The 12,463-nt window shown below is 34.7% G+C and overlaps 1 protein-coding gene across 1 annotated transcript in view; it reads left to right on the top strand.

Moving 5' to 3' along the window:
* GABRB1 (gamma-aminobutyric acid type A receptor subunit beta1) overlaps nt 1–12,463 on the top strand; it is a 454,973-nt gene that overhangs the window by 415,536 nt on the left and 26,974 nt on the right. The window contains exons 6-8 of the mRNA XM_058299086.2: nt 4,991–5,128; nt 5,226–5,378; nt 8,499–8,743. Coding sequence (XP_058155069.1) covers nt 4,991–5,128; nt 5,226–5,378; nt 8,499–8,743 — 536 coding nt within the window. The remainder of the gene's footprint in view (nt 1–4,990; nt 5,129–5,225; nt 5,379–8,498; nt 8,744–12,463) is intronic.

The raw sequence follows: 12,463 nt of genomic DNA, 5'->3' as shown, positions 1-12,463 counted from the left end.
TTTTCTCAACATTATAGTTTCAGCGACATACTTGCCAATCCCCTGTGTTCACCTGCTTCTTCCCCCAACCCTCTTCCCAGTTCCATGGACGATCCACCCCATCTGACCAACCCTAGCCCCGTCAAGCTGCACTGCCCAACCCAATAGTACCCCTACCACAATCACATCCCTTCACTGCACAACTACTTACTTCCACCTTATCATAGATTTCACCAATGTGGGTATTGGTTCACAAACTTCCTCTCCCCTCCAATTTCTTACAAGCCTATCTTCTAAGCTCTAGCTCTCTGACATGTTTCAATTTGCTTACTTCATATCAGAGAGGTCGTGTAGTATTTGTACTTCAATGCCTGGCTTGCATCACCCAACATAAGGTCCTCAAGATTTATCCATGTTATCCCATGTGTTAGTACTATATTCCTTCTTACAGCTGAGTAGTATTCTATTGCATGTACATACCATATTATGATTATTCATTCATCTCTTGATGGGCATTTGGGTTGATTCCAACTTTTGGCAATAGTGAATAATGGCTGCTGTAACATTGGTGTGCATATATCGGTTCATATCCTTGTTTTCAGGTTTTTGGGTATATACCCAGCAGTGGAATTGCTGGGTCATATGGCAAATCTATAGTTAGTTTTTCTGAAGAACTGCCAAGTAGTCCTCCACAATGGCTAGATCATTCTACATTCCCATCAGCAGTGGATGAGGATTCTGTTGAGGTAGTTTTTGTTATTTCAAATGCTTTGCTACCAGAAACAATGATATAATAAATAATATTGTATACACATTCTTTATAATTGTGCAATTAAACATACAGGACAAATTTCTAAAATAGACATTAATTGGTCAAAATATATATATATTAATATTTTGATAAATAAAGCCAAATTGCATTTCAGATGAGCAATTATACCAGCAATTTACCAGCAATCTATGAGAGAATCTGTGTCCCCACTTTCAATTTGTGGATTTTTTGCCAAATGGTGAAGAAGGAAAAAATACATTTTTATATAGCTTTACATTTAATTTGCATATCTTTTATTATGATTGAGGTTGAATATCTTTCCTCTTTCTCGAATTCTCTGATCATACCACTTTCCATTTTTTCATTAGGTGTTTGGACCTTTTCTTTTTCTACTTGTAGAAGTTCTTTATATATTAAGAAAATTAGCCTTATCTGAAAAATGCTCTGCAAAATTTTTCCCAAAATTTTCTAATTTTCTTTTTCTTTTTTTTTTCCACCACATTATCTATTTTACAATGTGGTCAATGTGTCATTTTTTTATGACCTCTGGACTTTGTCATAGCTAGAAAGGCCTTGTTCATGCCAGCTTTAAGAAAAAAATTCATGTTTTCTTGTAGTACACATAGTTATACTTTATAGTTATATCTATAATCCATTTAAAGTACATGGCATGAAAGATAAGCCTAAACTAATTGTTTCTGGTTTTCCCAGCATGGTTTGTTCGAGTATTCATCTTTTGCCCAAAGATTTGAGATAACGCTTTCCTCATATCTTAAATTTTCATATTTACTTCAGAATTTTTCACTGTGGACTATTGGTCTTTCTATTGGTTCAAGCACTAGAATCACAGTATTGTAATTACTGTTGCTTTATTATATGTTTATTCCCTGGAAGAGCTAGTTGCCTTGTATTTCTCTTATTGTTTAGTTTTCTTGGATTTTCAGATTTGCTCATTTTTTCATTTGAACTTTAGAATCATTTTGTCTAGTTCCAAAACCAAAAATTCTTTTGACATTATTAAATATCACATTAAATTACAAATTAACTTACAATGTTGAGTCTTCCTATTCAAAATAGTGTTATGCCTTTTTATTTGTTCAAGGCCCCTTTGATACCCTTCAGAAGTATCTTAAGGATTGATTCATGTATGCCTTGAATATTCCTGTTTATTACTAGATATTTTATCTTTTGTCTCTATTTTAAAGGGTCTTTTCTTCCCCTATATATTATAAATTGTTTATACATATGTGTATGAAGGCTACAGATTTCTGTATATTTATTTTATACCCCATTACTCAACCAAATTCTTATTGTTTGTTGTTATTCAGTTAATTATATGGGAGTTACCATATGTCAATGTGCACACAATTGTGTAATTTCCAAGCCCTTTAGTTTAACCAGTATTTTTCCAATTTTATACTTCTATTTTCTCTTTCATGTCTAATGCATTGGTTAGTATTTCCAGAACCATATTAAGAGTGGACACTAACTTTTATGGGAATGGTCTAGCATTTTCACAATAAGCATATTAACTTCATTACTGAAATTGATATACCTTAACATGTTAAGGAAATATCCATCTATTCATACTTATTGAATGATGTTATTTGCTTATATAAAAACTAGAATGGTTGTTGAATTTGACAATTCCTTCTTAGCATCTGTGTAAATATTCATATGGTTTATTCTCCATATATATATATTAATAAATTAAATATATTATCAGATTTTCTAATATTGAACCATTTTAACTCAGAATAAACCCCCCTATGTATGGTTTATTACTCTTTTAATGTGCTGCTTCTTGAATTGGTTTGCTAATATGTTCTGCTTACTTTATAAGTTAATTTGGAAATTTGCCTTCTTAGCTTATACTTTGGAGCTGTTTAAGTAGCAGTTTATTATTAGTTCTTAAATGCTTGGGTCTGGTGGGTTTTTCTTTATTTTTGTTTCTATGGGTGAAATCAGGCTGTTTTTATTTTCTATCTTTCCCAATTTAGCTTTTAGTAAGGCGTTTTTACTAGAAAATTATCTATTTCATCCAAATTTGCAAATTAATTTGATACAGCTGAGCAAAGTTGACTTGCGATTCTTTTAACCACGTCTGTTTTTAAGTTAGGTTCCCCTTACCATATCGCATTTGTATGTCCTGATTCATTTGTTTGATTAGAGTCTTTTTAGAATTGTTTCCTCAAAGATGTATCTGGGTGATATAAGAGGATTCATCCTTATATGTTTTCCTTGTAAAGAACTGATATTTTGGCAAGGAATGGGATTTTGCAGTAGCAGAGTTGTAGTACATTTCTGTCAATACTTTAGATGTTCTGCAGATATTATTCCACAATATTTACTTTCTTTCTCGGAGTTGCATGTAAGAAATTCAATATTGAGTCTTTTTACTTGAAAAATACCTTGAACTTTCTGTCTGGAGGATTGTAAAATTATTCTTTCACTTTTGGAGTCCAGGAATTATATCGGGATTACTATTTGTTGAACTGGAGTTGGGAGGGAGGTCATACAGATTGAGTCCAAGTTGTCATTTTGCCCCTAGTCATTTCACCTCAGAGAAAATGTTCTTATTCTAGAATCCATAGTGCTCAGAACAATCCACAATCTCCTGAAACTGCCATAATATCATATATCTGTGTGTGATGTGTATGTGTCCATATAACATTCTTCTGCCCCACCTCACCTCTTCTGGAATTTGTTCAGAAGCATGTAGAAGTCCAATAGATGAAAAGGGGACTCACAGTCTTTCAGATATCAGGGATCATATTTAGAAGTAAGTATCTTCTATTTTTATTTCTACACTAGGCTTATTAGAAAATGGGTATGTAAAACTAGATACGGAAGATTATCCGTTGGAGAGAAGGCAAGTTCTTGGACCTAAAAAGAGATGATCTAAAGAGAAATAAAATAAATTGGATATACTAAAATAATAATAGCCTCTATAGGGTGGAAAACATAATAAATATAAAACAGTTGTGAGTTTAATGCGTTCAGTGATAAGGATTCAAAAGAAGTCTTTTGAAGCGACGTTAGAAATGTTCATGAAGCAGTGAAGTTAAGACCGCTCTGTTTCCGCTCCAAAACAAAAAAAAAGGGGGGGGGGGGGGGAGAGGAGCAGAAGACCAGCTTAAAATTTCTTACACTCTTGAAGTGGTAAGTTGATAATGACTCCTTAACACTCAGCTTTCGACTTCGGAATTTTAAATATATTACTTTATTTCTTGTAAAAAGTGTTACTGGCTTTAATGAAAAGTAGGTCAACATAATGTCTACTACAAAATACTTGATGCTCTTTATTTGAGGGGAATATATAGGAAAAAAAGAACTTAGGTCTTCTTTGTCTCTAGGAGGTAGAAAGCATCTAGGAAAACCGTAACTATGCTTAAATGTTTTTTCAGATTTTTAAATATATCTGCACATTATTTCAATGCAAGTTACTGTTATATATGCTCATAATCCAGCCAGAACACTGGCAAGTGGGAACAGAAGTAGAACAAGACAGAGACCAAGCCATCAACGTGGGGCCTTCCATGCTGAAGATTTTGTGGTAGATCATTATACTGCAATCAAAAGTCCTCTATATATTTTCCTTTAATTAACTAGAGTCCACCATCATGATTGGAGATATAATATAAAAGTATCATAGCTACATGATTATATAATCATATAATACCTAAAATAGTCAACTATATATTAAGTTATAATCAAAGCACATGTAGGGAAATTAGCCCAATTTTCTAAAAGAAATGTATATTTCTTTTAAAAATGCCATGGTCATTTAATGGACATGTAAATATTTGATCATTCTTTGCACTCCATTCTTTTGTCCCTTTTAATGAGTATTTGATCAGTCATTATTACTTGTCACTGTTGTTGTTTTAAATAATGGATAGCTAAAATCTACGTCCAGGCACCTGGAATCCAGTCATTCCCTAATCTAGCCAAAGAGTGCCCACTGGTAGATACTATGAGAATTTTTATATATTCCATATATATTGATATATGCAGCAAATAAATATGCAGCAGTGATATCAGATATTACTAAATGATCATAGAGTAGCCACTAAAGCCAGATAGCACTCAAAATAAAGCCTAGATGCCATGATGATTTAAGGCACTATCATCTTACCATCAGTTGCGGGGTATTTTCCCTCCAGCTCCCAGACTTTCTTTGAAACAAATTTCCAGAACAAATGAACTCTTTTTAACTATGCTGTTTCTTGGTTTCAGATGGCTATACCACTGATGACATTGAGTTTTACTGGAATGGAGGAGAGGGAGCAGTAACGGGAGTTAATAAAATTGAGCTCCCCCAGTTTTCAATTGTTGACTACAAGATGGTTTCCAAGAAGGTGGAGTTCACAACAGGTGAGGATGTTTCCCCCACAATGAACTATGGCTACAGTAAAAGGAATATGACAGTCCAATCAAATGATAATATTATTGTTTTTCTTTTTCAACGCAGGGGCATATCCACGACTATCACTAAGTTTTCGCCTGAAGAGAAACATTGGTTACTTCATTTTGCAAACCTACATGCCTTCCACACTGATTACAATTCTGTCCTGGGTGTCTTTTTGGATCAACTATGATGCATCTGCTGCCAGAGTTGCACTAGGTAATGCATTCTTAGCATTACAGAAAGATAGTGGGTTTTGTCTTCTAAAAATCAAGGGATAACTATAGGCGAGAGCTTCTCTTACAGCAAGACAAAGAATTCGATTACCATAGAAATGCTACATGATTAAAGCTCTAATTGTAATCACTGCACGGAGTGAATGCTTTACAATGTAAAGTATTTTTAGCATTTTACTCCAACAAAATTATCTTAGAATATATTCAACACTGTATAAGTGCTTCTTGGAGTAAATTTTTAAATTCTCATTACACCAATTTTCACCATCTTCATGATGACTTCCTCTTTAGTCTCTGCTTTTTTCAATGGAGAACATTTACATTGCATTTTTCTCAATTAGATCTGGAAAAAGCTAAACCTCCTGACTATTAACAACTCATATCAATTATTGGAAAATACTATCTCTTCAATATTAACTAGAGTTAAATTATAGCTAACAGTCTCTTTTAAAAGGAGCTCATTGCACTTGAATAAGGTATAGATAGTTCATCAGCTTTACTGATGATCCATGATTAAGACAGAACAAGAATGGTTTTCTTCTTAGAGGAAAAAAATTTGGAGTTAGTCTTACACAGTTGAGTAATTGCTGCAAACTGAAAGACTGTATTTAAGACCTTGAAGTGTTTCTTCGCAAGTTAGAAGACGTAGGGTCTATCTGATGATCTATCTTACCCTAGATATGTACGGGTCTGCCTCATTATTAAATCCTAGAGTCATTTCAGTTATTACTCATTGAGGCTTATTCTCACATATGCAAAAACAGAGCATCATTTTTGTCTAAACTAACATATTCAATCTCTTCTGAGATTACCAAACCAGATTATATGTTCAGCATACCCTCTTACACCTAGACTATGTGTCATCTCTATAGCTTATAGCTTATTTCTATTGATTGAGAACAGAAGGCTCACAAAATCAAGTACTGACAGCTCCTTATCAACTTTTGAACATCCTAATACTAAGAAAACTAAACAAATAGTTTATCATAAAATACATATGTATATAGACATATTATTTGCATGGATATGAATGTGTGTATATGCTATGATTAAGGAAGAAAATAATGGATAATATCAACGCTAGGGAATAACATAGTAAGTTCATGAATTGGGGCTCTCTTTATACTTCTATACTCAAAGCTAATAATTTTTATTAGTGATGTCACCAAATAAAAATGCTTAATCTGTTCACTGAAATGTAAAACCTGAGATATTTAAAACCTTACGTATCAAAAAAATACTTTCATTTACTAACACTTCTTATTGAACAAAAATTCACTCCAAGAAATAGATTCAGAAATGTAATCAGTGAATTTGGAAATGAATTGTCATTCCTGTTAAAAACATTAGTTAGCATTATAGGAAGTGAAATGAACTTTTATTCAAAGAAATAAGTAAGACCACTCGTGATGGCACTTCACATCAGTCTAGCACATTCAAGTCCATCACTCACTTTTGAACGATTTTAACTTTCTGTATGGGAATCCTGACTTCCCACTTTATCTGTTTATCATTTAGAAAAGGTGAATAATCAAATAAGAGGATCTACACATCTAGAATCATCTGAATAGTAAATGGATGCTAAACTGTTTCCTCCCCTTCTTTTATATTGCTACCTTTTTACCCCTTTGGCAGCCATCAGTTATCTTTAATCTCACTTTGATACTTCCTGACATTATGTTTAAGAACCTCTATCAAGTTTCAGGCTTTACCTCTCCAATTCTCTGCTTTCGTTTTAAATACATTTGTTTAATACCTTCTTGCTTTATGTCCACAGTCAGGTGTCTTACACCAAAGTAACCAAGCTCAAAATTTGTTTACCCAGTTGTAAAACAGGAGTAATAAGCCAGTCTTATCTTACTAAGCAGGCTGTTACAGCAATGAGATAAGATAATTTATAAAATGTTTGAAACTATAAAACACTATACAATTGTGTAGTATTAGTATCTCAGCACAAGTTATTTACATAGGTTTCCAACTACTTTTTCATTTCTTGCTTTTCCTAGTTATCATTTCATCATGACCATTATCAACAAAAACCATTTATTATGCAACCACACAAGCACTATGCCTTTAAGAATATTATATTAACAAAACAGATCAAATAGAATCTGCCTTTTAAAAGTTTATGGTCTTAAACATCTTTAATGAATCTAAGTTGAATTATTTTAGTCAGAAAACTGACTCGAGGGATCTAGTTCACTCTAGGATCTGGAATTAAGAAACTAGAGATGCTATTTGAAAAACCAAACGAACAAGATTATATATTTTAAAATCTAAATATATTATATATAAACATCTATAAATCAAATGCTTCATGAAAATCATGAGCTTTCTTACATTTTTTCTTCTTCTAGTGTTTTCTTACTATGAATGAAGTATTATTAGTTTAAAATATAATATTGACCATGTGACCTGGTGTATACTTATAGATCCACAGGACTAAACTAAATCTCTTCAAAGTGGTCACCAACTTTTAGTATGTTGATGGCCACGGTGTGGGACAGTACCACAAGGGAAGATTTAGAAGGAGCCTGAGTAAGATGCTGAAAGAAAGATGTGGCATGTAACAATCATTTGGCAGTAGGCCTCCAATAAGATTTTTTTTTTGAGGTACCAGGGATGAGAGATTGAACCCCGGACTTCATATATGGGAAGCTGACGCTCAACCACTGAGCCACATCTGCTTCCCTGAGATGGTTTTTACCTTCAGTTTTGCTTGTCAGCTATTTTTGTTTTTCACTCGGCACCAGGAACCAAGCTGGGACCTCCCATGTGGGAGGCAGGTGCTCAACTTCTTGAGTCACATCCACTCCCTTCTCGTAGGATTTTGATCTGCCTTTCTATCTGCTTTTCTTTTTTCTTTATGCATTTTTTTAAAAAAATAGTTTTCACCCTTCCACTAACTGCACATCTTACTTGTGATTCATTAATGGACTATGTAAGCTGCCTGCACCTATTATTTTCAAAATGCCTGCCCTGTTTTGCCAAATGTCACTGCCATCCTTCTGGGCACCATGAAAACATGGCATCCAGCCTCTCGAGCTTCAAAGGGCACCTTAACGGGGGTGCCTGCAGCTAAGTCCATCTTTCTGTTTCACAGGCATCACCACGGTGCTGACAATGACAACCATCAGCACTCATCTCAGGGAGACCCTGCCAAAGATCCCTTACGTCAAAGCAATTGATATTTATCTGATGGGTTGCTTTGTGTTTGTGTTCCTGGCTCTGCTGGAATATGCCTTTGTAAACTACATCTTCTTTGGGAAAGGTCCGCAGAAAAAGGGAGCTAGCAAACAAGACCAGACTGCCAATGAGAAGAACAAACTGGAGATGAACAAAGTCCAGGTAATGTATTCAATATTCCTAACAATATTCTTCCAAATTTATCCCAGCCGCGTGGTGCCCAACACGTTCATAGGAGAACAACTAGTTTATCTTTAATAAGATTCATGGCTGAATTAAGAGCTATGGAAACCCAAACATTAAAATAAGAATGATAATAATAAAAATTTTTAATTGAGAAAGCTACCTCCCCTATGAGTAATTCAAAATAAATAAGTATATATAATAAACTATAAATAGTATAAAGATATAAAATAAATCTAAGGCCATCCAAACAAAATGCTAATTGATCCCTTTTATATATTGGTATATATATTTTAAGAAATATGAAATATATCATTTTCAAATATTACTCTAATTTTTAGTGCCCCTTCTTTGCTTACCTCTAAGCCCACATATTCTCTGCTTTTGGAGAAATCCAGCCTGGGTAGGTTTTGTAGTGGACCATGATGAATTGTTCTTTTCTTCTGTCAATATTATTTATTATAATGTGAAAGTTGATAAATGGAATGTGGCAACCTAGTAGGAAAAACTTCTCAAGGTTTTGTGGAATGGACTCTCAAACAGAACCCAAATTTATGAGTTGGGAGACCTGAATTCTGCACTCCTATTAATGTGTATGGCCAGAGGCCAGTGGCTTCACACCTCCAGATTCTGAGGTCTCCACAAAGGTCTGCAGCTGGAGTGGTGCTTATCCATTACTCATCACTGCTGGTTCTCAAAGACTCAAATTGACTGCCTGAAATATACCTGGAGAGCAGGATAGCTTGCAAAATATGCAGGATCTTGGGTCCCACCATAATTTTGGGACAGACCCTAAATTACTATTTTAGTTAAATCAATTTTTTAAAAATGTTTGAGCTTCCAAACCTCTTATTCCAACCGTGAGTCTCAGGAAAAATAAACTAACTGTTCTGCTATGAAGTTTTGGGTACATTGCCGCTGATAAATTGTAGTCCAGCTTTTCATTTTACAGATTCAAGAACACCAAACATATTGGTGTTACATAGATTATTAACACACCAGGATCAGTATCACAACATTATGTCCATTACTCTTTATTCTAAACAATTTGTAAACCTATACACAAAAGAACAATGTCAGATCCATTTGGTAAATAAATGGAATAATAAAAAGTTTATATACTCTAATCTCCTTAGAGTTGAGGCAATATAGCACAGTGGTTACAACCACAGACTGCAATCAAACTGCCTGGCATTGATTCCCAGAACTGCTCTCATTAGCCTTGTGATTTCAGGCAAATCAACCTATATAACTGTTTGCCTAACCTCTCATCTCAATGTCCTCTTTCCTAAAAATTATAGAATGCTGGTTAGTTTCTTTGGCTGCTCAAGCAAATATCACAAAATGAGTTGGCTTAAACAATGGGAATTATTAGCTCACAGTTTTGAGGATAGGAAAAAGCCCAAATCAAGACATCATCAAGGTGATGTTTTCTTCCCAAAGATCGGTGTTCTGGAGCTGGTTGCCGATGATTCTTGGTCCTGGGCTCCTCTGTCACATGTCAATGCACATGGTGGCCTCTCCTGGTCTCTCTCTTCTCTTTGGGGTCTGGGTTCTATTGATCTTCAGCTTCTTACTTTCTGTTGTTTTCTATCTATCTGAATTTCATTCTGTTTATAAAGGTCTCCAGTAATAGTTTTAGGACCTATCCTGATAGAAGTGGGCCACATCTTAGCTGAAGTAACCTCATCAAAAGGTACTACCACAATAGGTTCATGCTCACAAGAATGGATTAAGTTTAAGAACATATTTTTCTGGGGTACAGAGCTCCAAGTCACCACATATGCCTACCTCACAGAGTTGGCATGAGGACTAAACGAGTTAAAATGTCTGGTATTTGAAACAGAACCTGGAACCCAGTAAGTACTCAATAAATATTAGCTATTATTATATGCCAGATATTACTATCTCCCCTTTGCCTTTTACTGATAAGCCCTACAAGCTATGCTTTTACTTGGTGAGATTAAATTAAAAGTAATGGTCTGTTTATTCTTCTAAAATATCTCTTTAGCCTCTACCTCTCTGCTATTTTTCACTGAAATCAATTTAAAATTATGTATATTGGAAAAGTGTATTCACTAAAAACTGACTTCAAGATAGCTCATAGAGTAACAACTTAAAATATTCATTCATTTAGGCACTGCACACTGGAGGTACTTCTCTGAATGACACAGATAAGTCATTGCCTTCATGGAGTTTATATTCTAACATGGGAAGACATACAGTAAACATCTGAACACAAAGAGGATATTTTCAGGTACTGATGAGTGTTATGAAGAAAGTAAAACAGTAATAATGGGCAAGAGTTCAGGAAAATCTGAAGGAATTTGCTAAGATCAGGAAGGGCTCTCTGAGGAAAGAGCATTTGATCTCAAATCTAAAGGATGAAAAGGAGCTAGCCATGCTAGCCTATGCTAGCAAAGGAAAGAGCAGTACAAAGACCCTGAGGCAGGAATTGCTTGACATGTTAAAAGTCCTGAAAGAAGACTAGTATAGCAAGACCAGAGTGAGTATGAGAGGAAGTAGTAGACAAGAATGAGATAGGATGGAGGATTAGGTAGAAGTCAAAGTTATGTACCATATAGGTGTATCTTCATGTTCTTTAGCAGGATATCAAGTTTGGACAAACACTTGAACATACTTAGAAAGTTATAAGCATGGTTCAAAGCAAAGCTTTTAGATAAACGTGTATCCTTATGTGTGACACTGTGCCCAATGCTATAGGAGAAGTAGACATGATACTTGCCTTCGAGAATCTTCTGATCTTATTGGAAAAGGAAATTTTGCTCTTATGAATTATAAAATGAGACAAAACACCATTTAGCTTGAGGAATACACCTGATAGGCAGAAGCTTCCATTGTCTGATTGTAACTATACCAGCTTTAAACATATTTTAGCAGGAGTTTTCAAGTTCACCTCTTTTCTGTTCTAACCCCATCTCATTTGCCTTCTAACTACTAACTGGCTCTCTGCACACTTGGAATGTGTAAATTGATAAATCATGAGGAAAATGCCCTAAGAAAGAAAGTGGTGCAGGTTCACTGGTAGGAAAAATCAGAAGACCTAAACTGGATGAACACTCAAATACAGGTTAAGTTTGGGCAGATTAGGAGAAAATAGGACCTTTCAGTCAGCTATGAAAATAAAGTTCTCTAGGGAGAGTAATTAAATGGAAAGGCCAAGCAAACTGGAATCAACATATTCTAATAAAATGAGGAGATTATAAAGTAAACTTTAACCAAACTCCTTGGGCCTTTGCCTTGATCCCACATCAGGACATCAGAGGACTTTTCTAAGCAGATGATTCAGTGAGTGCAAAGGGATTAAGAAAGGCAATAAGATAGTCTCATATGTCATATCAGGCAAAGAAGCATATTACATTTATCATCCAGTCACTTAGTGACTGGATAATAAATAAGCAAAATGCCCACATCTAACTGATTTGGTGGAGGGAGGGGGGGAATAGGTTGCTTGTGCAACACTGGATTTAAATGTGGTATCATTTCATGGCATCTCAAATCAGGAAACTTTTATTCCAGATGAACTGTCTTTTTATTTGAATTCAAACAGAAAGGATAGAAAAGCCTTTAATTGTCAGGAGACTAAACACTTAGAGAAGATAAAAAATGTATTTTTAAGCATGAAAAGCTAAACTAGGAACTCTACAATTGCCTTCCACAGAAGCATAAATAGGCAAA

Source organism: Dasypus novemcinctus, chromosome 1 (genome assembly GCF_030445035.2).
Source record: "Dasypus novemcinctus isolate mDasNov1 chromosome 1, mDasNov1.1.hap2, whole genome shotgun sequence".
In the NCBI taxonomy this organism is placed as follows: Eukaryota; Metazoa; Chordata; class Mammalia; order Cingulata; family Dasypodidae; genus Dasypus; species Dasypus novemcinctus.
Note: the sequence above shows the minus strand (reverse complement) of the source record. Positions and strands in the feature narration are given on the sequence as shown.